This window comes from Ascaphus truei, chromosome 7, assembly GCF_040206685.1.
Source record: "Ascaphus truei isolate aAscTru1 chromosome 7, aAscTru1.hap1, whole genome shotgun sequence".
Lineage (NCBI taxonomy): Eukaryota > Metazoa > Chordata > Amphibia > Anura > Ascaphidae > Ascaphus > Ascaphus truei.
In genome coordinates this window covers 53,601,920-53,628,507 of record NC_134489.1, presented here as the reverse complement: position 1 = coordinate 53,628,507, position 26,588 = coordinate 53,601,920, and the positions used below count along the sequence as shown (strand labels likewise).

The window sequence follows — 26,588 nt, the reverse complement described above, 5'->3', positions numbered from 1 at the left end:
GCGATCGCCATCTAGTGGCTGTTCGCGCCAAAAAAATGGCGCGATTTTCAACATTTTTCCTCTCCACCAAGCAGCTGGCGCTCCGCGGCCGGTGGAGGGAAAAAAAAAAAAACGCGATTTTTTCCCCACTAGTTTCAACAGCGCTTATAGCGCTGGTTGAAACTCTCCATATGCAGAAAGGCTTGTAAATGCAGTTTTCTGCCCTTTCTGCATATGGAGAAAAAAACTCTCCAAAAAAGCTAACATTTTTCCCCCTCTCCAATTCTAAATAGCGCTGCTCTCTGCATGAGGCCCTTATTTGAAGAAAATTCAGATGTGTTCTCCATATACAGTATTTGCATACTTTACATTTTCAGCAAATATAGCTACCTTTTGGTAGATTCTTTAGAGGAGTTTTTGTTGTGGAGAACAAACTGGTGGAAACATGATTAGCAATAGACTTAGCCTTTCTAAAGACCAATTTAGGCCCTTCTTCATATATAGAATGTAAAACTGGATCCGCTGCTAACACTCCCCAGTGTTTCTTAACTATATTCCTTATTTGGTTGGCTTGATTATTATGTTGAATAGCAAAGAATGGGGACTGAAAGTGCGTATCTGGTTTTCTTTGAGCTCTACCCAAAAGAACAGTTCTGTCCATCTCATGAACTTATATGAAAGCTTTATTTAGATCCTTTCTTGAGTACCCCCTGGCCTCAAAACGTTCCATCAGATCCTTGGATTGTATGATGAAATCATCATCGTTTGTATAAATTCTTTTCAATCTAATGAGTTGACCTTTTGGTATTCCTCTGATGAGAGATCTAGGGTGGCAGCTGTCAGCACGCAAAAATGTGTTACGTGAAATGTTTTGCGATATACCGTGGTAATAATATTCTTGTGCATATCAATAGATATTAATAAATATAAAAAGTGAATGTGATGAAAATCATAATTAGTGGTAAATTGTAAATTGAAATCATTATTATTAAGATATTCAGTGAATAAAAAAAGTGAGTGCTCATCCCCATTCCCAATAAAAATAAGGTCATCAATGTAACTCCTATAAAAAGTGATAAAGTGTCTATAGGGGTACAAATTGCACTCCAGTTGGTAAGTGTGTATTCATCTTGATAAAGGGCTATCCATAGTCCGAAACGCGTTGGTGTTTTTGTTTGTTATTTTTGATCCATTAAACTAGCTTCAATTTTTATTATTGGAACGCATTCTTGTTGTTATTTGCTGATCTGCCAGCACTGGATGTAGTGCTCCGTTTTTTCTCCTCTCACCTTCCTGAATTAGGGATATCCTGAAAACCTGGCCTGTTTGCGGCCCTCGAGGACTGGAGTTGTGCAGGCCTGCTCTATGATTACATAATGGTCATTGTTGTAATCAAGCATTAATGTGCGGAATTGGAGCAGCTTACAATGTGTAATTTTGACTGTCTTTGTTTTCAGACAATCAGTTTTTGGAACAACAGAGACAGGACAGGGGATTGGTCAAGATCTAGCAAGCGCACGAGTTGACACCTCCCCTCCATAGATGACAGATTTTCAGTGCACATTCTGTTGAATTGTGGGTGGGGGGGGAGGAGTATGATAAGTGTTAAAAGTCCATTTTTTTTAGTGGCTGTGTGTGTCTCGTATTGTTGTATGTATGTGTAGAGCGGCTGTGTTGTGTACATAGAGGGAGCAGAACTGTATGGATATAGATATTTGCAGTGTAAGCGTCAATTGAGGTGGTTTCATGTATGTACCATTTGTTGTTCATAAAATACATATACCTAACTATACAAAAGTGTCTATTATTTATGTACATTTCATACAGTTAGCCTATAATAGTAATAATCACTGAAGAAGAAGCCATTACTGCTCAATAATGTTGTGAATGTGTTAAAGTCCGTCTACGTCGCATCCGGCGTTCAACTCTTCCAGCAAGGACATTATTAATTCATTAACATATCATAGAATATTTCCTCAAATCACATACTCCTTGTTTACACACATTGATCATGTGTTTAGATAGATAATATACTTACATATATTACAAGCATTCTATATTTAAATACATAAGGCACATTAGTTAAATACATAACATTAATTAGATACTTACATAGATGGTATTTCTTCCATTGTGACATCGATTAGATTTCGTACTGCACCGACACACATTATTCGAGCAAATACCCAGTATGTACCTGGCAGATACCTGGAATGCGCCGCTCCTCACCTCTGACAAGCCCCATTGCGTTTGCCTTCCCAGCCTGGGTTCATGCCTGGCTGACGGGCGGCTGATCTGTTAAATGATAATGATTAGGATTTAATAGGCTGCAATGCTTCGCGTGTCTACCAGATGGCATAAATTCATGAATTGTAATGCAGTATATATATATATATATATACTGTGCAGTATTGCAGCCAGCGGGAATAAAATGCTTCAATCCCTGCCTGGAAAATACCTCAATGCACTCGGGCAGAAAACAGTCACAAACCTCAATACACCCGAGTATACCCGAATTCGTGGGACTAGCCGAGCTCGAATAAAGTGTGTCGCCAGTGTATATCAGCTACATGCAAATTAATTTAGGATCAATCATAGGAGTACAATTTGGGATATACTCAATGAAAAGATGTTCTTACCTAATAAATGACCATACAGCTGATCATAGTTGGCCACAATTCCCGTCACAAGGGCTCTATTTTTATCTGCATTGAAACGTCGATTTCGGGAACTTTTTTTTTTTTCCTCTGAGCACGTGCAACCTGTGAACGTGGCTGCTGCTGACTGGACTCCCCTTCTTCCAATGGAAGAGACTGCAGGAGCACAGCACCATCAGACCTACCACCACCAGACACCCCACCACCACCAGACACCCCACCAGCATCACACCCCTGACTCACACGTTTACTCACACGACCACCACTCACCCCATCATCACTCCCCTGTCTCCCACGTTTACTTACACGAGCAAAGACTCACTCCAGCATCACTCTTCTGACTCCCACCACTCACCTCAGCATCACCACTCACCCCAGCATCACTCCTCTGACTCCCACGCCTCCCGTCCATACCTCTAGCAGTCACAAGCAACACAAAAATAAATTAAACCTCAAGCTCACTAAACACTTTCAAACAGACAATAACAAAAATATGTAAAGAAAATTGAACAGCACAAAACAAATCAATCACCAAACAAAAAGTATATCAATCTCGCAAAATGCAAAGCTCTGTCCGTCACTCTCTCTCTCCCAACCACACAGAGAAAGAATATAAACAAATGGAACCTTTAAATAGGCCGCTCAATCACGCCATTGGTTGTCTCCTCGCGCGATTAAAAAAGAACGCGTTGCGTGCATGCCATTTCAACATTCACGCCAAGCTATTCGCCATCTTGTCAAATGGTGGTAGCGCATTGATTCGCCAGTGATTCGTCATGGATTCAGCCCTTCCTGCATACAGCGAGGGCAACAAGCCAAAAACATGGCAAATTCAAACCCCTGGCGAATGCAATTTTCTGCTGCTTAGTGCATGACTCCCCTAGGTATCACACAAGAACAATCAAATAGTCATTCAAAAGCGTTATTAGTATAATAGGCACAGTATATTTTAATGTCCTAATGTATGATGCTAGAACTGAAAATATCTGTAGGTAAAGGTTTGGGGTACTATACAGTGCTTACTTTAGTTTTGGAGATAAATAACACTGAAGTATATTTTGTATAAAAAATATACATATTTGCAGTGCGATGGGGACATCCAGTGGAGGATATGTTCAATACTAGCAGCATATCCTATGTCAAGAGTTGAGAGATGTCCCTATTATTCATGCCATCAACACAAAATATTGCTAAGCAGCATAGAGTGGTGGACAGACTCTGAATTTTAGCATAGATTTATCCCCATGCATCATAGGTATGCACGTTTTCTAGTATATTAAATGTGTTCCATTTAAAAATGTTAGAAACAGAAGAGCACTTTAAACATGTATTTGCTTTGAAAATATCCACAGTATAATTAATTTATTTGCCCTATATTTCAATCATTGTTTCCATGAGCCTACGCTAAACATACATTCATGAAATGGATATCCATACCGTATTTAATTCTTCAGCAATGTTTAAAATGTATAATTGTATATTGTAGAAAATATAGTTGACTTGAGAGCATCTCATCCCTGGCAGCATGATACAGAATGTAAATGCCTCTCAATGGATGCAATAAAAGTAATATATGTACTGTACTAACATGATAAGTCTAAATACAGTCTACTGCTTGATTTGTGTTAGGCATAAATCAAGCACTCTGCAATTAACTTGATGTTACTTGTTGCCTTTACTTTTTTAATAAAATCAAACAGTAAAAATATTTTGGCTCAACCTCCTGAAACTGCAACCATTAAGGCCAACATTGTTTTCAGCATGTTCTTTTCTTCCGAGGAGAGAAAACTCAAGTTATTTCAAGTATTTTTTTGTATATTCAGCTTTGTTTTATTTAGTTGAAATGGATACCATTTCATTTGACGTCCAAGTCAAACATGTTTTACTAATTGTGCACAGATACCTTGCCCAAACAAGCAAGGATGTCATTATTTAATATTTATATATTCTTATATATTTATATTTGTACATACTATAACATCAGCAAAAACCATGGAAAAGAAAAGGTCAATGTTAGAAATACTAGTAAATGATTTTGAAGTTTAGACGTGTATAATCTCCACTGTGTAAATAAGAATCAATTAGAATTACACAGTATATATCATGCCTGTGTAGAGTTGATAGATGATACACATTGGAGAAGTGCAGTAAATGCAGAAAAGGGAGAAGAAGAGAGAAACATCTATCCAGTGACAACAAAAGTTCTGCTCATGTTTAATCCAGTGGAAAGTAAAGTCAATTATGTCAATGAGCATATAAGGAAAATAGCTCAACCATGAAAGTTGATGATATACGGTAATAATGCAGAAGCAAACAAAACAGCAAAAATTCCAATTACGTGTTTATGATGCAGTAGGATATTATTGTTTTTTTTACATGGAGTAGTGATCTAAGTACATTGTTTAATGTTATTTGTAATATGTAGTTAACATTTTAGGAGTATAATGTATCTATTTTTTATTGTGTGTTTATATATATTTGTTCTTCATTTCTTTACAACCTTACAATTCTTGGAGGTCCACCCACTGGATAGAGCAGGATGAATACCAAATGGAAATGTGGTTTAAAAAGGAAATTGATAAAAAGAGAGATAATATCAGAATGACAATGCCAGTTTCTGGGGGGGGGGGAAGTTTCACTTGTATATTTTTCGTACTCGGTCATCTTGCGGCTCTGTAACCAATAATCATAACGTAATGTCTACCAAATTAATATAATCTGAAGCAATTGTGAATGTATAAAATTGTAAACCTAATGGAGATATTTGCAACCGGTGCAAATATTTAAGTGTAAATGTTTAAGGGCTTTGTCACATTTGCTTTGTTGAATTCTATCTGATATTTTTCTTCTTGTACGTCATATATTTTCCTTATCTAAAGGGCTGAGACAACCGACTGGTCAGGCCTTTGAATTATCATACAATATATGGATCACTCATGCTTTTATTAGTGAAATTGTATATATTCCATTGTAATTGTGCCATAACTTTGTAACAAACTTTGTTACTTTCCTATATGATGCTTATTTTCTGCACAATTGCATAAAATCTTAAATAAAAAGTGATATTAAAAAAAAACTTAGAATTCTTAACAAATAGTTTGGACTAAAAATGTTTTCTTAATTGGTGACAAATGTAATACTGGACCATCATGGTTTAACACTGAATATAATTATTTTGTTTATTTTTTAAATCAATTACCCTTTTTGCAAAAGGATATACTGTAGGTGTTAACACATAGCAACAAAAAATATGACTGTGTCATGATAATATTGTGAGATATTAAATATTTTAATCAATCTGGTGCTTCAGGGGTTAACATTGGTTATAAATGATGTTAAAAATATAAAGAATAGTTTTATGACAGGTCAAGACCCTTTCTATGTCTGTGCTGATCTACAAACAAGGCTTAATTGGGGGACTATCACTAAAAGTGAAATGTGTATCCAGTAGGTTAGAAGGCTATGGGTGATCATCAGGTCATGTGTAAGAATTTAAGTTTGTAACTTCAGCATAAACTGTGATTTGATATTGCAAACTGTCTGACCTAGAAAAAATATATATACATGTACAGTACATTATATGATTGAATATATATATTTACTAGCTGAGAGACCCGGCGTTGCCCGGGATGTAATTTGGGGGGGGGGCGGACGACAGGGTTGGGCTTCCCCCAGGTGACTGGGTGACTGACTGAATGGGTGGGTGACTGGGTGACTGACTGAATGGGTGGGTGACTGAATGGGTGGGTGACTGGGTGACTGACTGAATGGGTGGGTGACTGGGTGACTGACTGAATGGGTGGGTGACTAGGTGGGTGACTGAGTGGGTGGGTGACTGAGTGGGTGGGTGAGTGAGTGGGTGGGTGACTGAGTGAGTGGGTGACTGGGTGAAAGTGGGTGACTGAGTGAAAGTGACTGGGTGACTGGGTGGGTGTGTGGGTGGGTGTGTGGGTGACTGGGTGGGTGGGTGTGTGGGTGACTGGGTGGGTGGGTATGTGGGTGACTGAGTGAGTGGGTGGGTGACTGACTGAGTGGGTGGGTGACTGAGTGAGTGGGTGGGTGACTGAGTGAGTGGGTGGGTGACTAAGTGAGTGGGTGGGTGACTAAGTGAGTGGGTGGGTGGGTGGGTGACTGAGTGAGTGGGTGGGTGACTGGGTGGGTGACTGAGTTGACTGAGTGGGTGGGTGAGTGAGTGGGTCACTGGGTGAAAGTGGGTGACTGGGTGAAAGTGACTGGGTGACTGGGTGGGTGTGTGGGTGACTGGGTGGGTGTGTGGGTGACTGGGTGACAGTGCGTGGGTGGGAGACGGTGGGTGACTTACCTTGACCCCGTGGCATCTGGCTGGGGCAGGAGGTGAGTTCGGGAAGCTGGCGGGGAGGGGGGCAAGTGGCAGGAGGCCCGCGCCGTGCTTACCCTCCGTCTGGGAGCCGGTGCACGTGAGGAGGAGGCCCACGGCGCGCTTCCCCTCCGTCCGGGAGCCGGCACACGTGAGGGGGAGTGCAGGAGGCCCGGGCCGCACCGCGCTTCCCCTCCGTTCCTCGTTGTGAGTGAGGGGGGAGGAGCCTGGAGTTTGCTGCTGAGCAGGAGGGCCGCGCTTTCCCTCTCCGGGAGCCGGCGCACATGAGGGGGAGTGCAGGAGGCCCGGGCCGCGCACTTCTTCAAGGGGTGTTTCGTTCTACTCACCATCCACCCCTACCAAGAGGGAACTCTTGAAAGGAGCCACGGTCATCAGCTTTTGGGACTTTTCAAAAGACGGTTTGGTTTCTATTGCAATCACTTAATGGACTGTTTTGGCGCCGGCATTTCTTTCTTTTTTATATTGTTTAAAATAAATTTTTAATAAGTAATGTTTTGGGCTCTGAATGAACTGCTGCATGCATTATAGAGAGTAACTTACATTTTCAGATTGTTGTATGCTACTGTAAGTGCATATATTTTTTTCCTTGATAAACAGAAACCTGTGACATATATATATATATATATATATATATATATATATATATATATATATATGTATGTATTGTATTGTATGTCTTTATTTATATAGCGCCATTAATGTACATAGCGCTTCACAGTAGTAATACATGTGGTAATCGAATAAATATAAATATATATATATAAAACATATTTTTGCATACTTCTTGGGTGTTGGAAGCGGATATATATGATTACAATCGAATAAGGAGTAAATATTAACTAATTTTAAGTACCTTGCACAGGACAAAGGTGAGTTGGCTAGAGTAGCTGTGTGTATTAGCCCTGGTTACATATATAAGTCATGTACTCACAAGTGGGCTGTTCATGACAGATGGTATATTGGGACGGATTGAGGGGAGTTATTACTCATTTAAGGGACCTTTAAGGAAGGTGTAAATGGGTCAGCTAGGTAGCTATGTATTAACCCTTGTTCCATATGCAGGTCACGTGCTCACAGCTGTGTCGTGTCAGGATTCCACTCCTGGCTTTTCTCCTAGCCTTGCAGTCTGCTGTTGTTCTTACTAAATCCCTCTTTGCAATCAACAGCAGCTGTGTGGGCTATCACTGCAACCTAGCCTTATACTCAGTCATTGGAGCAGTGCCCTCACACCCTCCTCCGGGGATTGGCCCACTGGCCTTTAAATACTGCATTCCCCACAATCCCCCTCTGCCGAGCATAATCTTTCTTGGATGTTACCTGTGTTCTGCAACAAGCCCTGGCTTGTTATCTCTCGTTACTTCCTTGTTTCTGTTCTACTTCGTTGTATTAGTTCCATTTTCCTCCCGGCCTGCTGCTAAAGTTTCATTTAGTTGCCATACGTGTAGCATTATATTCACAGCCTTGCCACGTCAGTGTTTTGGAACTGTTTTTGGCTAGTCATTTTATCTGCATAGGGCTGCCAATATTTATCCTTGTTCTCTAAATTGTAATAATTATTTCTGGCAATAAAAAAAGGTTGCTTAAGTAGCAGACATGAAATTTAGGCTACATTATAGATGATACTCTAATACTTGCAATGTGAGTGTAGAAAAATAAGACAGTAGCTGAATTAGTAATATCCTACATTGCATTTTTATTGCTTTTACCACAAAATAGTTCCTATTTAATACTAAAATGTGGATATTATTATCTTTATTATCGTTGACAAATACATTTTTGTAGCTGAAGGTTGATTAATGAAAATGGAAAATCCACTAACTCAAGTATCGCTACCGAGGATCCAATGAGATAGAAAAAGTGGAGCACAGCAGCAAAAAATGTAGGGCTACAATACAAGGACTAAATATATAAACAGCTTTAATCAATCAGTTGACAACATGGCAAGGGCAAGGTAAGTAACTCTTAACGCGTTACAGTTAGAGTTACTTACCTTGCCCATGCCATGTTGTCACCTGATTGATTAAAGCCGTTTTTATATTTAGTCCTTGTATTGTAGCCCTACAGTTTTTTCTGCTGTGCTTCGCTTTTTCTATCTCATTGGATCATCTGCACTACGTTGTCAGCGTGAGGCATGCACGGGAAATGGACGGCATCTTACTGTGAGGAATTTCATTCTTTTCCCACACTATGGTCAACAGACCATGGGAGGAATATTGCTCATTGCATATTTAGCTCTAGGGTTGGTTGTCCAGTCAGTAAGAGAACTAGCTAAGACTGCTCATCTACAGTTTTTTACTCCATTACCTACAGCAGGACTTGATGTATATATACCCCCTCAATCTGAGCTAATACTCTTCCATTATATACAGTATAAATACTCTATGATGCATCAATAGTCCATCTTCACGCAAGTTTATCTACATCAATCTGTTAATACACTGCTAAAACTGTATTCATGATCCGGAAGCACTGAAACAGAACATTGGTTCTTTTTCTACTTAAAATATCACTACTGTGTGTCTTAGAAATATTAAAAGGGTATCAATTGGCATTTTGGATCATGCAGTAATATTAGGTGCAATAACCATAAAAAAACAATAGGCATCCAGGTTATGTGGCTATAGAAAAGCAGAAACTAGTTCAAGGTGTCTAGTTGTGAGTTATAGCAGCCACATACTCAGTGGCGGATTGGCCCATCGTGATACTAGGTAAATGCCTGGTGGGCCGCTGGGTCCATGAGCCGGTGCCAAAGCATGCCTGCAGCACTGGCCCACAGCACATCTGCGGGATTGCTGTGGGCCGGTGTTGCGCTATGCATCGCGGTTAAAAAAGCCCTGCGCTCTTCACCAGAGCAATGAAACTGATTGCCAGGGGAAAGAGCGGGGCCTTTGTAACAGACCATCCCTCCATCGACATTGTGGCTGCAACGTCACATCGTGATGTGTTGCCATAACAACGCGCCTGCATGTGACTTGGTGACATCATGACACCACAAAAGGAGGACCAACAGGTAAGTGAAATGCCCGGGCCACATTTCACCTCCAACCCGCTCCTACATATATTGTAAGGAAAAAAGAAGAGATGTACAAAACTGCGTAAGGTACTCAAAACCTACCAAAATCTTACATACCAAAAGCATTAAAAATATTTAGAAACAAAACTAAAACCAGAACACCAAGCCAATTGCCCATCTCTAGAGAAAAGGTTTCTTGTGTACCCCCTTTTAGATTTACCATGGCCTTAAGGGGTTAACTGTATGGGCCCTCACAGAAGTAACGCCCCTTTCCCATCACATGGTGCTGGGGTGACTCAGCAGAAGTAACACCCACTTCTGCCTGGAGATAGTGACATCATGAGGTATAGGTAGGGACAGGGGGAAGGTTCTTGAAGGCATATCCAAGAAGGAGCTGAAGTAGTGCAGTCTCACTGTTAATAGTGTATGATAGTATAGGGTAAAAATCCCCTTTTATTGCTTTATACAGACAGACCGTACACTGGTAAGGTAGCGTCCCACAAAGATGGCTCCCTTCACCCTTGAGGGTTCATGAAGAGGCAACCTATGCCCAGAAGGGACTCAACAGGCCATAGTCCTGCAGCATAGTTGGACCAGCCCCATTGGAGTGTGCATAGTTGGCCTCGCTCCAGACTACCACAAGGTGGTATGCAGTGCCAAGGGACAGTTAATCACTGGCAAGGGGTGATTAGCCCCGGACCCTACAGGGGCCTACTGTATATGATATGGAGTACCACCAAAGCCACCTGCCAAAGGGTCTCCATAGGTAATAATAAAGGCATAAATCTTCCCTAGCGGGTTGAGATAGAGCAGCTGATGAAGAAGGTCCAGACAACATCAGGATGCATGTTGTAATGCTTATATCAAGTCATTGTGTATGAGGATGTATTAATAAACTGCTGTTGAAAGAATACATTTTCTGGCGATCATCATTGTTATGTCATTGCTCAGCCGCACTAATCCAGCATCCTGAAAAAGGTAGCCACATTATAGAAAGACAAGGTAAGAGACATTGATGTAAACACAATAGGAGCTGGATGGGGAGGGTTACACTTACTAAATCTTTTTAAATTATGTTAAATTGTCCTGCTATTATTTTAATTTCCTTTTATGATTGTTTTGTTGTTTTAAGCATTTGTGTAATGCTTCATTATTCTTTTTTTAGCATTTTTCTGCTCATTTTTATTTTTTTCAATATTTTAGTAAAAACCTAAAACCTAAAAACCTAAAACCAGAACCAAAAACATGTCCAAAACGTAAACCCAAAAATATTTTTTAGAACCAAAACGCGTGCTAAAGAGCCCATCCATAAAAACAAAAATATTTGCCGTTTCAGCAGTATACATATAACATTATGTAAACCTGTGTTCATCTGTGTTTATCTGTGTACATGTGAGTGCCCGTGTATAAAAAATTATATTGTATTTGTGTCTGTGTTTAGACAATGCGTGTCAGTGTCTTTGTGTTTGTTAATGCGTGTTTCAGTGTATTTTTATCAGTGTACTGTATGTTAGTGGCCAGCAACACATTAAAGCAGCAAAACACCTTACACTACATATTTTCCTGCTTCCAGAGATCCTTAACTCCATAGTGGGTGCAAGTATCTCTGGGAAGTTTAAATATCCAGGTCCTGCTGACTAATAGGAAGCTGCAAGGGATGGCGTCCCGGCTTCCAATTTGCTTGCATGACGCGGGACATATAAGCCGCCAATTTGTTACGCACATAAGTTTCCTGGCTACAGAGATACCAGCACCCTCTACGGAGGTAAGTATCTCTGGAAGCAGGGGGTCTCTGGAGCTGAAAAGTACACAGTTCAGATCCGGAGACCCTCGCTTCAATCCGAGAATGAAAAAAAATGTAGTGCAGGGTGTTTAGCTTGCTGCTAAATGGAGCAATACATGTGTTAACGTGTGTATACAAAATATTTGCCCTGTCTGCCTCCTCTGCTTGAATTCTTGTTATGTCCTGTCACACTAAACATTGTATGGCTCGATAAAATGTAGTTGTTAATTATGCCAGAAATATAAAACTTTCTCCTGGAGAGTCTAATGTGGTTTCTGTTACACTTACAAGAACAATTTGGCACTGTTACATCCAGAGCTGCAAGAAAAAACAGCTTTTGTGTTAAAGTGATGTTTATTTAATTATTGATGGAATTCTTGTTCCTTCATGTAAGCTAAGAAAAAACACATACAGTATATAAGGGTGGACATTTTACTGGTATTTTGTTATCTAAAAAACTTCCGTGTTTTGGTTTTGATGGAACTTTGCTTTGGATTTGTAAAATGTTATGGCAAAAAAGTCAAGCTCAAAAAGAGGGAATAAGGACCAATTGTTGATCTGTGCTCACCACAAACTAGACGAGACGCCTGTGCTGAGATAGGAATAGGTAGACAGCCACAGACACAGGGACCCCATCCGGAATGAAGGATGGTCTTGCTGGCATAGTCTGGAGTAGTAGAGATCAGAGTAAACATTATACTTGCTGGGTCCCATGCAGGAGAGGTCCGGAACGTGGAAGGTACTATTGCCAAGGTCAGGGTCGGAGAGAGGAGGATCGTCAAAGTTCAAAGCCAGGGTCAGGGTTGGAGAGGAGCGGAGAGCCAGGTAGAGCCGAGATCAGTATTCCAGATAGCGAGGGGTCCAAGGACAAGCCGGGTCGGTACACAGGAGATCAGAACAAGGAACAAGGCACCGGACAGGAACAAAGCAGGATAAGCAGAAGCAAACACAGGGTAATGTGAGTCTATGCTCAGCCAATGTGCCAGTGGCACAGCTGAGCATAAATAGCAGGCACCGGCCAATCCCCCAGGGGGGGCAGAGTGGAGGTGCGGTCTCCACAGGGTCCGGTGATAGGCTGTATGGAGAGGAACAGCTGAAAGGGATGGAGTTAATGAGCGCTTCTTGACACTTTGCTTGGGTGCGTCGCGCGCTGATGACGCGCAACCAGTCTCCAATCCCGCGGTGCGGGGTTTGCGCATGCGCACCGTGCTAGTGGAGGGCGCCGCTCTTGCGGGGAAAGCCTTGTGCGTGCGGGAGGAGGTGCATGTGGGAGCCTGACATGCGGGGGCCGACAGCGGGTGTTAGAACGGGCCGCGGGTAAGTGCAGGTGCACGGGGACGCGCGTGGGTCTGTGCGGTCCGTGATTCCATACACCAATGCAACTTGGGATACCCCTAGTAGATGGGGACAAAAAACAAGAGACAAAAGCATGGGTGCTACAGACAGGAAACCTAGTCAGGGCAACAGCGTAATAAGCAAGGAGAGTGGGAGGGGTTGTCATGCACACCAAAAAGCGATGCAAAAAATTCATGTAAAAAATTTTCCCTGATGAAGGTGCTTGCAGCGAAACGCTGGATCTTTTTAACTGTTACAGTCATTAAATTACTATTTTGCAGGAATCTTTTTGCATCGCTTTTTGGTGTGCACGCACCCCCCCCCCCCCTCCCCTCCCTCTTGCTTAAAAAAATAAAAATAAGCAGAATAAAAAAAATTCAATGTGGGCAATCTTAATTTTTCACAAAAGTTTGCAAGCTCTTTTGTTTGGGAACTCAAAGTCTCACCCAGTTTATTAAAAACTGAGGAAAAACGAATCCAAGGATGAGCAGTTCTCAGGGTTTGGCTCAAACTTTGCTTACATTCACAAGTTGGCTCCGAAGTTTGACTCGAACAACCGAATGAACGTCAACATTTATAAAGTATGAATTTCAAACTCATAAACTTGCCCATCCTTACTACTTTACTGTATTTGGTAAACTATATTTTACCCTCAATTCTAAAATTTCACTTATAAGTTCCTCCTGCCTTTTTATCACCTAGTCTTTAATGTTTTCATAATAATTAATATTTTATTTTATAGCTGTGCTGTGTATGAAGCACAGTATGTATAATTTTTTGGGCACAAGTCTTTATAATGTAGAGCAGGGGGCGCAAACTTTTTTCCCTGTGCCCCTCTGCCGGCGGTCCCCTCACCTCCGCGTCCCGCTCACCCCCGCTCCGGCGTCATGACGTCACGTTGCCATAGCAACATGACGTCACATGACCTTGCGGCGTCATTTGACGCCGTGTTGCCATGGTGACGCGTGTGAGAAACTGCCGGAGCCAAGGTAAGTTAGGTGTACAGATGCCCTGCAGCGCCCCCAGCACTTAATTTAAGTGCCTTCGGGAAGCGCTCTGGGCCTCTGTAAACCCCGCTCCCTCTGCAGGCAGTCTCGCGCCCCCCTAGGGGGTCGCACACCCGAGTTTGCGCGCCACTGATGTAGAGCATAAACATCCACATTTACTAAGCTGTTCTAGTGTGAGTCATAAGACACTTTCCAGTGGCAGAAGACACTTTACAATACATTCACCTTAATAGACGAAAAGTAAATATGCACCAAAATTGTTTTTGTATTGTATGAGTTACAGTATATGAAAATACTTACAAGGAACGGACACTGACATTGTATTTACCTGCTTGATTCAGTGATATCCACTAGAACAATCTTTCTTCAGGGTAAGTTTCCCCACCGGGAAAATTACCTTGCTGTTCAAAAGAATTATACAAACCTTATCTATACTGTACAGAACATTTCAAGCTTTCCATAGTTATTACAAAATATATAATCGAATAGCATCAGCACATTACATCTATTTTACTGTTTAGATTTATGTCTTGTTATCATTGAACTGTCCTGTTTAATTTTCACCCCCATCTGATAACATTTTAGTTACGGAAATACATTTAAAAAGATCTCCATCTCTAGTCTGCTTTTAAAGTCTGGATGCAAAGTTGAAAATGTGTTCACAGTTCTGGCTTGTTCACCTCCATCCATTACATACAGTGCACTGTGGAATGCTGAAAGTCAATTTACAGAACAAACATATCGAATGAACCAAGGATTCTTGCGAGCCTAAGGCAAGTTTGTACAGAACAAATGTCCTAAATGCTTTGTATGTAAAATATCAGTTAGCAAATATAAGTGTAGTCCCCTTTCACCTCTGTCTAAGGGAACTACGCGTGCTGAGTATCTGGCGTACAGGAGGCCTGATCCTCCGCCACTGGGAGTCTGGGGTGATCATGTTTACTCTGGTTACAGAGCCTCCACCTGAGAGGGATCCTAGTGCAGCTGGATAACCCCTCCAGACCCAATACAGTCAGAAAAGAAATATACACACACTGGTATAACGAAATTATCTTTACTGACACACATATAAAGAATCATATAACAACAACAATAATACAAGGCCCCACAATGCAATACCCACAACACAGTAACACCACCCTGGTGGAACCCCCCAAAGTACTGAGGGTGCCTTGGGCACCTAACCACACAGTGTCCACAGAACCAAGCCCACCCAAAGTGTGTGGAATAGCGCTACCCACTGTGTATGTGTCCGGTGGTGCACGTTGGTACCTTCTTGGTCTCTATCCAGACCAGGGTATATGGAAGATGATGGGTCTGCAGGCCGCAACATGATTACATGACGTGGTCTACCGGATCCTCACTCTCCGCCGGATGCATTCGCCTCTTGAGGGAGCTCCAATCCGATGGTGTCCCTTAAAGTCTATGATAATGTGCCTACGGTCGTGTACCAGACCGCAGGCCGCGTGCACCACGTGGTGTTCAGCACTGGTGCACTAACACTAGGTAGCTACTGGGGAAGCGTCCCTATCTATGGGCCTTCCCTGCAGCAACCACAAGCTATGGTGGTCAGGGCCTAGCTGGGACCTATGGGGCAATCTGGCCTTGTCCAGGGGAGCACTGCTCCCCGGACCCTACCTGCTCCGTTGGGATCCCTCCTTTGACTGACGCACGGTGTCACGGTAGACCAAGCTTATTAACACTTTAATTACCGGGATCATTGATTGAGAAAGCAGCTAGATAAAATAAATTGTATTTATTCACCTAAAGAACGTACACAGCTATGTTACACAAATTACAGGAAAAAGACACACTTACTTTAGAAACTGGGATAACAAAACTAATCTTTCTTAGTTGCAAACACACAGCAAAATAATCCAGGCCACTTTTCATTCCTGTTGGCCTCTGTTGGATTCTGGTCACTTATCCTCTGAGAAATTTAGACGATTTACTCAGAGCTGGAATTTCTCAAATGGGACTGTATCTCAGGTGAATCACACAAGATGGAACTGATGAATCTCTTTACATGATAGAACTGATGGAACTCTTAGATGGAAATAACTTTCTGATGGACTGCACGAACTTTTAAAAACTTCACATGTCCTATTTTCATAATGTACAGCCAATTTCTGGCATGGGAACCAATTTCTCCACCTATAGCCAGGTTCTTCCAGTCCTGCAACAACTGGCACAAAGCCTCAGTATCGCATCTGAGCATGTGTAACAAAATGTCATTTTTCCGCACCTGTCTTCAGAGTAGTGAGAGAACATGTTTGTTCGTGATCGCTCTCTCTCTCTCTCTGTGTGTGTTTTTATACTTTTCTTTATTTTGATTTATTTATTAGACATGAGTTGTTATATATATTTTTATCAATTATTTGTTTATTTTTTAATAAATGTTTTACTTTTTAGTCACATCACACTGTGTCATGGCACTGGATTTCTTCCAACCGTACCACCTTAAGACGCGAGTGCAGGCAAGTGCAGAAAATGGCATTTTAGTGTTCTAGCTTTTAAACACCTGAAATTGAACAGTAGCACAGTAGCACAGTAGCACAGTACTGTACACATTACAATTCATACGTTTCATGGCATTTAATTGCACACAATCCATGAAATTCAAACAAAGCAACCGAGATAAACACGGCGATTGGCGGCGTTAAAGCCGCGTGAAGTACAGCAGTGCACACGAAAACTGCACTGTGATTTGTTCGAATAACGGCCGCTAAATTTGTAGAATGTAGAAGGACTATGTCATTAGAATCAGCAAGACTCCTGCACTAAAAAGAAACTTAAAGCTGGAGAAATAGAGAAGTAGTTCGGAGAAAAATATCAGATGCTGGTGTTTGACAGATACAGATAAGTTCAAAGTGATTGTGTTTTAATACTCAGCATTAAGCCAAAGGTAATTATCCTTGAAAGGATTACCGGTCAGGAAGGCAAATGATTTTTAACAGACTTTGGATAAACAGATAAACTTTTAGGAATTAGCAGAGCAGACCAGGATGGGAGAGCAGGTTAAAGGTGTAGTTTGAATGAGCAACATGGAGCTCATCTGCATTAGACCTTCTTTACAACTTTTAACAGCTGTTTCATGATTAAACATTTGTCTAATATGTTTGAAATGTAGACCTGGAAGCCGGTTAGCACAGTAGCACAGTAATAGAAATCATGTATTACACAATACATATTCAATCAGCAAACGAAGGAGAAACAGGTGCGCAAATCACATCAGGACATGTAAGAGAGAGTAAAAACACCAAATAGTGCAATATTGTCTACTTCAGCAAATTAGCTTCAATGCTGGAAGTTCTATAAAATTTGCACTCACGTGTTTAACGTGAAATCAGAGTGTTGTGGTTATTCAAAGTTACCAACTTATGTCTCCAGACAGGTACTCCAGATCCACATAGAGAGGGGGAAATTCCATATACAAAAAGAGGGGGAAAGCAAAATAGTATAGTACTGTTTTTAATGTTAAAAACACAAAGTATTTCACTTACATAAGTGACTTTGTTTGAGAGCATTCAGACCACCCTGGGTCACAGGGTCAGACAAAGTATTCACAGCAAACAGCATCCGCTCCACGGCCGTCACAGCAGGTACTGGGCTGATTAAAGTTGTCTTCCACTCCAGATGTCATCAACAAACGCCGAGCACTAGCATTGTGATGCCCCCCCCAAACCCCCTCTGCCTATTAGGGAAGGATCGGCAGCAGTTTGATGTGATCCCCTGCAGGCAGAGAGGAGAGAAGGAACAGAGCTGAGGCCGGTCTGACTGCAGAGGGTGGGGGCGGGGTTAGTGACAGCGTTTGTTGTATTTTGTTTGTTATCTTTTGATTTTTATGTAGTTTAATAAACTTTTTTATCCTTTCTACCTTTTGGTGAGCTGATGGTGCTTTATTTTTGGACGTCGCAGTTTCATACCAATCCTTTTTTCTTTGTACACTGACTGTTGATTGGAGAGATGCATTGTGGCTGTGAGGGCACGACAAATGGGATCCTTTTCCACATAGGAGGTACTTGTGGAACCTGCAGAGCGAGTGGAGCGTTCCCGGGCGGACCGGAAGTGGTTACACATACCACCGGCACTCGGGAGCTCCGCGGAGTTGGAGAGAAGGAGTTGGCAGTTGATTTTGGAGACTACGACATCCACGCCAAACACCAGGTACAGACGCAGTGATAACGGAGTGCTACACAACGGGATCAACGGAGGTAATACATTTTTATTCCGTTGTATTCCCATCCCAGGTAGCGTTTGTCCATTGGAACTCCTACACTGCACACCTTGTTCCTAGTTACTTCTCCCAGCAGTTCATGATGAATCCTACATTTTAATTTTCCCTCACTTCCAACCACAGTTGTCCTAAGCCTTATTGACTTTATTATTTATATCTCTTGGCTCTCCGTTCAGAGCTTTGAGCAGCTTTTCCCTTGGTTCCTAGTGATAGCGGAGCCTGTTAGTGAGAGCCGGAAGTGAGGTGCCAGCTGCCAGGGCCCAAGATGCCCCCCCCTCCAGCCATGCTCCACAGTGAAAGGTAGGACCTCACCCCCCCTGCAACTGCTCCTCAGAGCTAGTGGCTGTGTGGCAGTGGCTGTGTGGCTGTGGCAGTGTCAGTGTGGCAGTGTCAGTGTGGCAGTGTGTCAGTGTGGCAGTTTGTCAGTGTGTCAGTGGCAGTATGGCAGTGCCTGTGCAGGTCAGTGTCTGTGCAGGTCAGTGCTTGTGCAGGTCAGTGTTTGTGCAGGTCAGTGCCTGTGCAGGTCAGTGCCTGTGCAGGTCAGTGTCTGTGCAGGTCAGTGTCTGTGCAGGTCAGTGTCTGTGCAGGTCAGTGTCTGTGCAGGTCAGTGTCTGTTCAGGTCAGTTTCTGTTCAGGTCAGTGTCTGTGTCTCTGCAGGTCAGTGTCTGTGCAGGTCAGTGTCTGTGCAGGTTGTGTCTGTGTCTGTGCAGGTCAGTGTCTGTGCAGGTCAGTGTCTGTGTCTGTGCAGGTCAGTGTCTGTTCAGGTCAGTGTCTGTGCAGGTCAGTGTCTGTGAAGGTCAGTGTCTCTGAAGGTCAGTGTCTGTGAAGGTCAGTGTCTGTGAAGGTCAGTGTCTGTGCCTGTGCAGGTCAGTGTCTGTGCAGGTCAGTGTCTGTGCCTGTGCAGGTCAGTGTCTGTGCCTGTGCAGGTCAGTGTCTGTGCAGGTCAGTATCTGTGCCTGTGCAGGTCAGTGTCAGTGGGTTGGGGTTGGGTGGGAGGGGGTGGGGGGTGATATGATGATCTGCGGAGGGAGGGAGAGAAGATATGATGAGGATAATGATGAGGGGTGCTGGGGGAAATATGATGATGATGATGATGATGATGATGATGATGATGATGATGATGATGATGATGATGATGATGATGATGATGATGATGATGATGATGATGATGATGATGATGATGATGATGATGATGATGATGATACCCGTGCGGCCCAAATCAGTCTTCTTTGTAGCAGTTCGGGCCTTCTCACTTTACAAGTTGTGCAGGCCTGGTGTAGATAATGAGGGATACAATCTCCCATATAAAACGAGCGTTCGAGGATCAAATGTCCCACAATGCCCTATATGTTTTGAGGATCACACCCATTTTATCAGGGGAAAACGGCATATTAAACAACATATCCTTATATAGTGACACAACTGTTCTTATTGGTCAGCGCATTATATATAATTAACACTATCCTTACTAGATATTTTACCAAAAATATATAGTGCAGAGTAAATGAGTACTTCAGTATTAGGTGATACAAAAAGTATTTGGACTAACAATTGATACTAGAAGACAAACTTTCGACTTAATTAAAAAATATATAAAAATACATAACAAATCTATAATTTATCATTTATTTAAATAATACGTTATAAAATATGTTATATTATCACATTATATTCACAATATACTCAGCACACAGAGAATTTCCATTTCACTAATGTATGAATGTGAAACTTGGACACTAAATACGAAGATCATTTAAGAAGGTTCAGACCACTCAAAGAAGTATGGGGAAATGTACAATATTTACAGAGAAACAGGAAAAAGTATGTATGGGTTGGAAACAAAACAGTAGTTTTCGAGTACCATCTTTGTCTAACGATGATCATTTCTTCTTGTGATTTTAACAGACTAATGCCATTTTAATTTCTTCACCTACTGTATGTGATGATGTCACAGACTAATATTTTGTTTCGAACCCATACATACATCATCAAAAACAGTAGGTGAAGAAATTAAAATGGCATTGGTCAGTACAAATCACAAGAAGAAATGACCATCGTTAGACAAAGATGATTCTTGACTGGATTCCAAGCATAATTAAAAGACCAAGACAATGACCACAAGTAAGGTGGGAAGATGAAATCCAAAAACTTGTTTGCGCAACGTGGAGAAGAAGTATGCAATTGCAATACCTGGAAGATAATTGGGGAGGCCTTCATCCAGCAGTGGATAGAAAGGGGCTGAATATGATGATGATATATATATATATATATATACCCCTGAATAAGGTCCCTCTGGTGACGAGAAATGATGAGGCTCAAAATAGGTTTGCATGTATGTGTCCAGTGCTGTGTTGGGTGTCCCCCTTGGGATGATGTCAATTTTTGAACTGTTGAAAATACAGCTCAGCCCTGTTATAGCGCATGAGGTTCCGCTTATAACACGGTCTGAGCATGGCTTCTGATTTAAAATCATCTTCATTTTTTTTTTAAAACATTCAATGCTTTATTGCTAACAGACACATAAACATAACACGATCCTGGTTATAATGCGGTCTCATTCTGTGGACCCTGAGGACCGCATTATAACGGGGTTCTGCTCTGTATATAGTATATATTGATGCTGTATATATTATACGTGTGTGTTTGTCTATATATTATAGTTTTTATCATCATTTAATTATAAAGCGCTAACATATTTAGTATCACAGCACAACGAGCTGTGAGGATAATAACAATATAATTCTGATGCTTTTTGGTCCTGGCAATTAGGATTGGTGGGAAAAAAATAAATGTACATAAAATACTTATTTTTTTTGTACCACAAATATGAGTGCCTGCTGTTTTCCTCTTTTTGCCATACATTTTCATGGGGTACTCTTCCAAGAATCTCCCCTACAACAATGCTGCAGTGCATGAGTAATATGAGTGCATATTCTTTCTTTATACAGTATTTGAAGACAACAATACAATTGCATTAGCAGACATTGCAACAGTAGTTAAAGAGCACCCTGCTCCAAGGAGCTTTCAATCTAAAAAGAAGGGAGGATGGAAACATAAGGTACAGTGGAACAAAGGAGATTGGTGTGTTTCTGAAAGCTATTTGCCATGAAGCAAGCAGCTGGGATGCTTTTTAACATATGAGGTATTACAGCAAATCAGCAGTGAACAACAGCAACCAGCTAACACTGATGCCTTTATGGCACCATAATGCAAACTAATGGAGTCGTGTGTTGTACTGATTGAGAATACTGTAGCTATGAAGGTTGACATTCCAGGTGAAAGATGCAAGAGAAGCAGTGTGAACCACTGCTTCTCTTTGGAGCATGCTGTAATGCTGTTTCACTGCAATAAGCGGTGCAGATTCTTGGGCAAGGGGTCTCTCTCAGCAAAGTATGATAATCAGTAGTCAATTAAAGCTACTGGGGGTCATACTGTATGCATTAAGGCAAACATGGTGCACTTCTGCGGCAAAAAAACATGCTCATGAACAGTATCAAAGATTCTCTCTATGATAAATATGTTCCACTTTTGCCTTAATACATGTCCCTAGATTTATTTTTGTATCATGTATAACCAACTGTAAAAGTAGAGGGCTAATATACTGCATTAAAGTAATCCTCAACCCAAAGAGGTTACAATCTATTGTTGCTTCTTTGAACTGGTCCGTATTAAACACATTGAAGGAAGTATTTTTAGATCTGCATTGTCATTTATCACTCATCAATTTTCAGTCATCTCTTACCTTCGTTTTTGGTTCTAGAATTTTTACACCATATATTGAAATCTGGAGCTCAACTTTGGGGGTCTTCTGCCCTTCTGATTTCTTAATATGTCTTGCAAACTGGAAAAAAAAAAGTATTTTCAGTTACTCTATGCTTTCAAGAACTTTTTATCTTTTGCTAGCCATGGAGCCTAAGCATTATTTAACCTTTTGCTAGCAGCACACTCTCTGGCACTGCAAGGGTCAACTGTGATGTCCCTCCTAGAACCAAAATGAGCCAATTACATAATGTATTTAAGGAGGAAAATCTGGGTTATTGATACCTGTTAATTATCTTTTATTTGCAGTAGTCAGTATGCACTTACTGATGAATCTAAATTGTCATTTGTAGTCACTCAGAACGTCGGGTTTTGCTGACAGTTTGCCACTAAGTCAAACTCAGCTGTAGCGTCCTAGACTGCAGCATTACTTCGTGGTCCTACAAGTCCTGATACACCCATTTAAAGAGGTGTTTTCTAACGCATTATCACATGAAAGTACCTTCTGTTTACATTACATAGGGGCTCTGCCCCAAACACAGGGCAGCACTCCCCCTTATCCACCCTCATAGCGATTACTGTAGCATTTCCTGCATAACAGGCAAGACAGCCCCAATATACTGACTCGGGCAACAAACTATATTCACAGATACCAGTGACATATATATATTCACAGATACCAGAAACATACCACAGATGCTACCAGTGATTTACTTATAACCAGAGAAATGTAAATATACCCATTAAGGTATACCCATTGGTTTGCATTTTTATCCCTCCTAGTGATAAAAAGAAACGGCACATATGCTTCAGGTACAACGTACAAACTTAGCGCAACGCACTAAACCAAAAAACAACAATATGTACACTGGCGACACACTTTATTCGAGCTCGGCTAGTCCCACGAATTCGGGTATACTCGGGTGTATTGAGGTTTGTGACTGTTTTCTGCCCGAGTGCATTGCGTTATTTTCCAGGCAGGGATTGAAGCATTTTATTCCCGCTGGCTGCAATACTGCACAGTATATATATATATATATATATACTGCATTACAATTCATGAATTTATGCCATCTGGTAGACACGCGAAGCATTGCAGCCTATTAAATCCTAATCATTATCATTTAACAGATCAGCCGCCCGTCAGCCAGGCATGAACCGTGGCTGGGAAGGCAAACGCAACGGGGCTTGTCAGAGGTGAGGAGCGGCGCATTCCAGGTATCTGCCAGGTACATACTGGGTATTTTCTCGAATAAAGTGTGTCGCAGCAGTAATGATTGTGTGGCTCACAGCACTACCCACCGAAGGAAAGAATAATATTTTCATCTACCTATCCAGTTATACTTACCCCGTTTCTCTCCTGCTTGTCGTCCTGGTCATCAGAATAGGATACTCATGGACTCACTTTGACGCATGCGCAGTTGAACCCACGCAATACGAATATACGCTCTAGGGTAAACTGATGCCACCAGTACATTCACATTAATCAGAGAGGTACTACTACAGTTTACATACCCATCTTGGTACACTTATCTCTCTACACTCCTACCCCTCTTACTGGTTACTGATCATGGTACTCAGACATGTAGTACAATATATGCTGAGACTTAACACATCTAAAGGAGTTAATCAATATCCCACTTGACCATCTCCTCATTAGGAATTTCTGCATATCATTGCTGACAACACGATTTATAACACTAACCCACAATAGGGAAACCCAAAGGACTTTAAGTTAACAACTTTCTGCCTAGCATACAAAGAGCTAAAATTACGCCATATACTTACCCCATTCTCTCACTAGGTAGCCCGACACAACACTACTCTGACAGTTCACTATAACGCATGCGCAGTCGGACACAGGACATAGAACCTCAATTAAAATATTAGATCTATTATATACTGAAGTGAGCTGTAATACTTAAGGCAAAACACCTGACAGGTTTCACTGATTCAGACTGCTCCACAGATTCTTTCCCATACGGTTGAAATTGAACAACTGAGTGACTACAACACATAGACATATACCCCACCTGGATATATATATATATATATCTACTTTTAAACTATACACTAAATGTTAATAAAATTGATTTTATTCATTTCTTTTTTGCCACCTCTGACCGCATTATAATATAAAGGTCTGCAGTGCGCCATATCAGGGATCTTTTTGTATCCGGCTGTGGATACATAACACATTATCTTAATCTAAATTTCCCTTAAAAAAAACCTCACAACAGCAAAAAGTAATGTTGTGATTCTTCATAGATCACTGGAACAGGGGTCATGATACACATAAAAGATTATGAACTCAATGAAAGAACAACAACTTTCCAGCAAGAATCCCAGAACTCCCAAATGAGGGGAGAACCAAACAGCATAAAATGGTGGGAAAATACAGCTGTTCCACATGTTTTATTTTACAACAGGAGTATAGCACCACCTACGGGTTTGCTAATTATATGCACATATATTTGATCATTACTTTATGCTTTTCCTAAAATATCGATTGTTAGTCCAAATAAAAAAGGTATCAGCTAATACTCATAATTATTTAATACAGTAAATAGATTTTTTCTTATACAGAACATAGTGTATGCTTAACTGTACATAGAATTGTGCATGAACAGTGAGGACTCCAAATCTTTTGATATCCTAAAAGACTTCATATTTCTTTTCTCAGGTATGCTCGGTGTTAACTATGTCTATCTCTGCAATTAACATCCGCTGTACCGACAAGATTAGCAAATCCAACTGTTAACATAGGTAAGGGAACTGTCTGATTACAATTAACATAACATTTATCTTCTGTGCCTCAAGTGTTAATTGTCCTGTGTCCGGGCAGGACTTAATTGTGATCAGGTGTCTTCTTAGGCCTATATATTTAGAGAGAGAAAGGGAGCAGTATCTGCAGGGGGCAATCAGCCAATGCAATCTTAAAACATGGGCTAACTGGGCTTTATCTCCGGGCCCCCGGACCGAGAGAGGCCCCCAATCTTTCAGAGGCTCCTGACCTAAAATGTAATTTTAAATTGCTAGTGACACTGTCCTTAAGGGTACTCTTAAATTTGAGGTTGAAGCGTAATTACCAGCCATTAGCTCACTGATTTCTAACATCTTTCCAAACTACACTTTTCTGCCTACCATCCTCATTATTCCTCTAACTCCATTCATATATCTCCATTTCTCCTTCCTTCTTCACTTCTCAGTTCAAAATAAATCCTTTCCTATCTGCGCCCTTTGACACCACTTCACAATACACCCTGCACCCAAATACACCCCTACAAATCCTCCTCACACATCCGCTTTCTTTCCATGTTTATCCTCTTTGCTTCTGGGATATTTATCCCAATCCTTGTCCCTGTCTTATTTCTACATGCTCTTGTCCTCACCTCTCACATCCAACGTGTCCTCCTCACCATTTGAATTCCCTCTCCTGCATTCTGATTAAATCATTTATTACTTCCAATATTCTCCTCTCTTTTAAGGCAAGTTTACTCCTCTTCACCTCCTTACAGCTCAGCCCTAATTTCTCACTATACAGTACTTTCTACACCTTTTGTATCTAAAGTCCTCTCCTGCCTAAATTCTTTCACACATTCTGCCCCAAACCTCTGGAAGGCCCTTCCCCTCAATATCTGACTGGCACCATCTAATCTCGGCTCCATTGGCTGATACTATACAGTCATGTGAAAAATAAAGTACACCCTCTTTGAATTCCATAGTTTTACATATCAGGACATAATAACAATCATCTGTTCCTTAGCAGGTCTTAAAATTAGGTAAATACAACCTCAGATGAACAACAACACATGACATATTAACAAAAGAAAACAGCGCACAACGCCAAATAGTGAAGCAAATTCAACAATATATTATAGAATTAAAAAGGGGGTAATATATCTGCATACATGAAAAAAGTTGGTAAAAGGCATGTAGTGTGTATCACACTGTTTACCACTCGGCAGCTGTTAGCTGTAGATTCAGGTGCTTGCTTCCCTCTGCTGCTGCAGCTCAGTTGATTCTGGGGCAGGACATCAGTCTTTTAACTCCCAAGGGGATTTCCCTTCATGCAGCCAGGTTCAGCAGCTGATACTGGGGCTCGGTGAAATCGCTCCTGCTTCCTGGCCGATATGAAGCTGCTCCTGTACCTCGGCAGGTGTATCCTCTGCACAGAGGTTAAAATGCAGCTTGCTGGGGTGCCCTCAGCGTGCCACGGTGCCGCTCGGTCGCGGGACGCTGTGTAATGACGTCACTGTCTACACAGCAGTGGTGGATTCAATAGGGAAGTTTGAACAGTCTTACAAAGTCTCTCACAAGTGTCCAAAACAGCACACAGGATGAAATAAAAACAGGACAGGCCAATACATAGACAAAGGCCAATGTAAGCAGATATAAGGCAATAGAATGTTACATCCAACTAGTTTCGTAGAATTAACTACTTCTTCAGAAACTAGTTGG

The 26,588-nt window shown here is 41.4% G+C and overlaps 1 protein-coding gene across 23 annotated transcripts in view; it reads right to left on the bottom strand.

Annotated features, from left to right (window-relative positions):
* Window positions 1–26,588, bottom strand: part of GULP1 (GULP PTB domain containing engulfment adaptor 1) — a 479,313-nt gene that overhangs the window by 83,326 nt on the left and 369,399 nt on the right. For 20 of the 23 annotated variants that reach the window (XM_075608428.1, XM_075608427.1, XM_075608432.1 and 17 more), the window contains one exon: window positions 22,111–22,209. The exons of the other annotated variants lie outside the window; for them this stretch is intronic. In XM_075608428.1, the coding sequence (XP_075464543.1) occupies window positions 22,111–22,209 (99 nt within the window). The remainder of the gene's footprint in view (window positions 1–22,110; window positions 22,210–26,588) is intronic. 23 annotated transcript variants of the gene reach the window in all.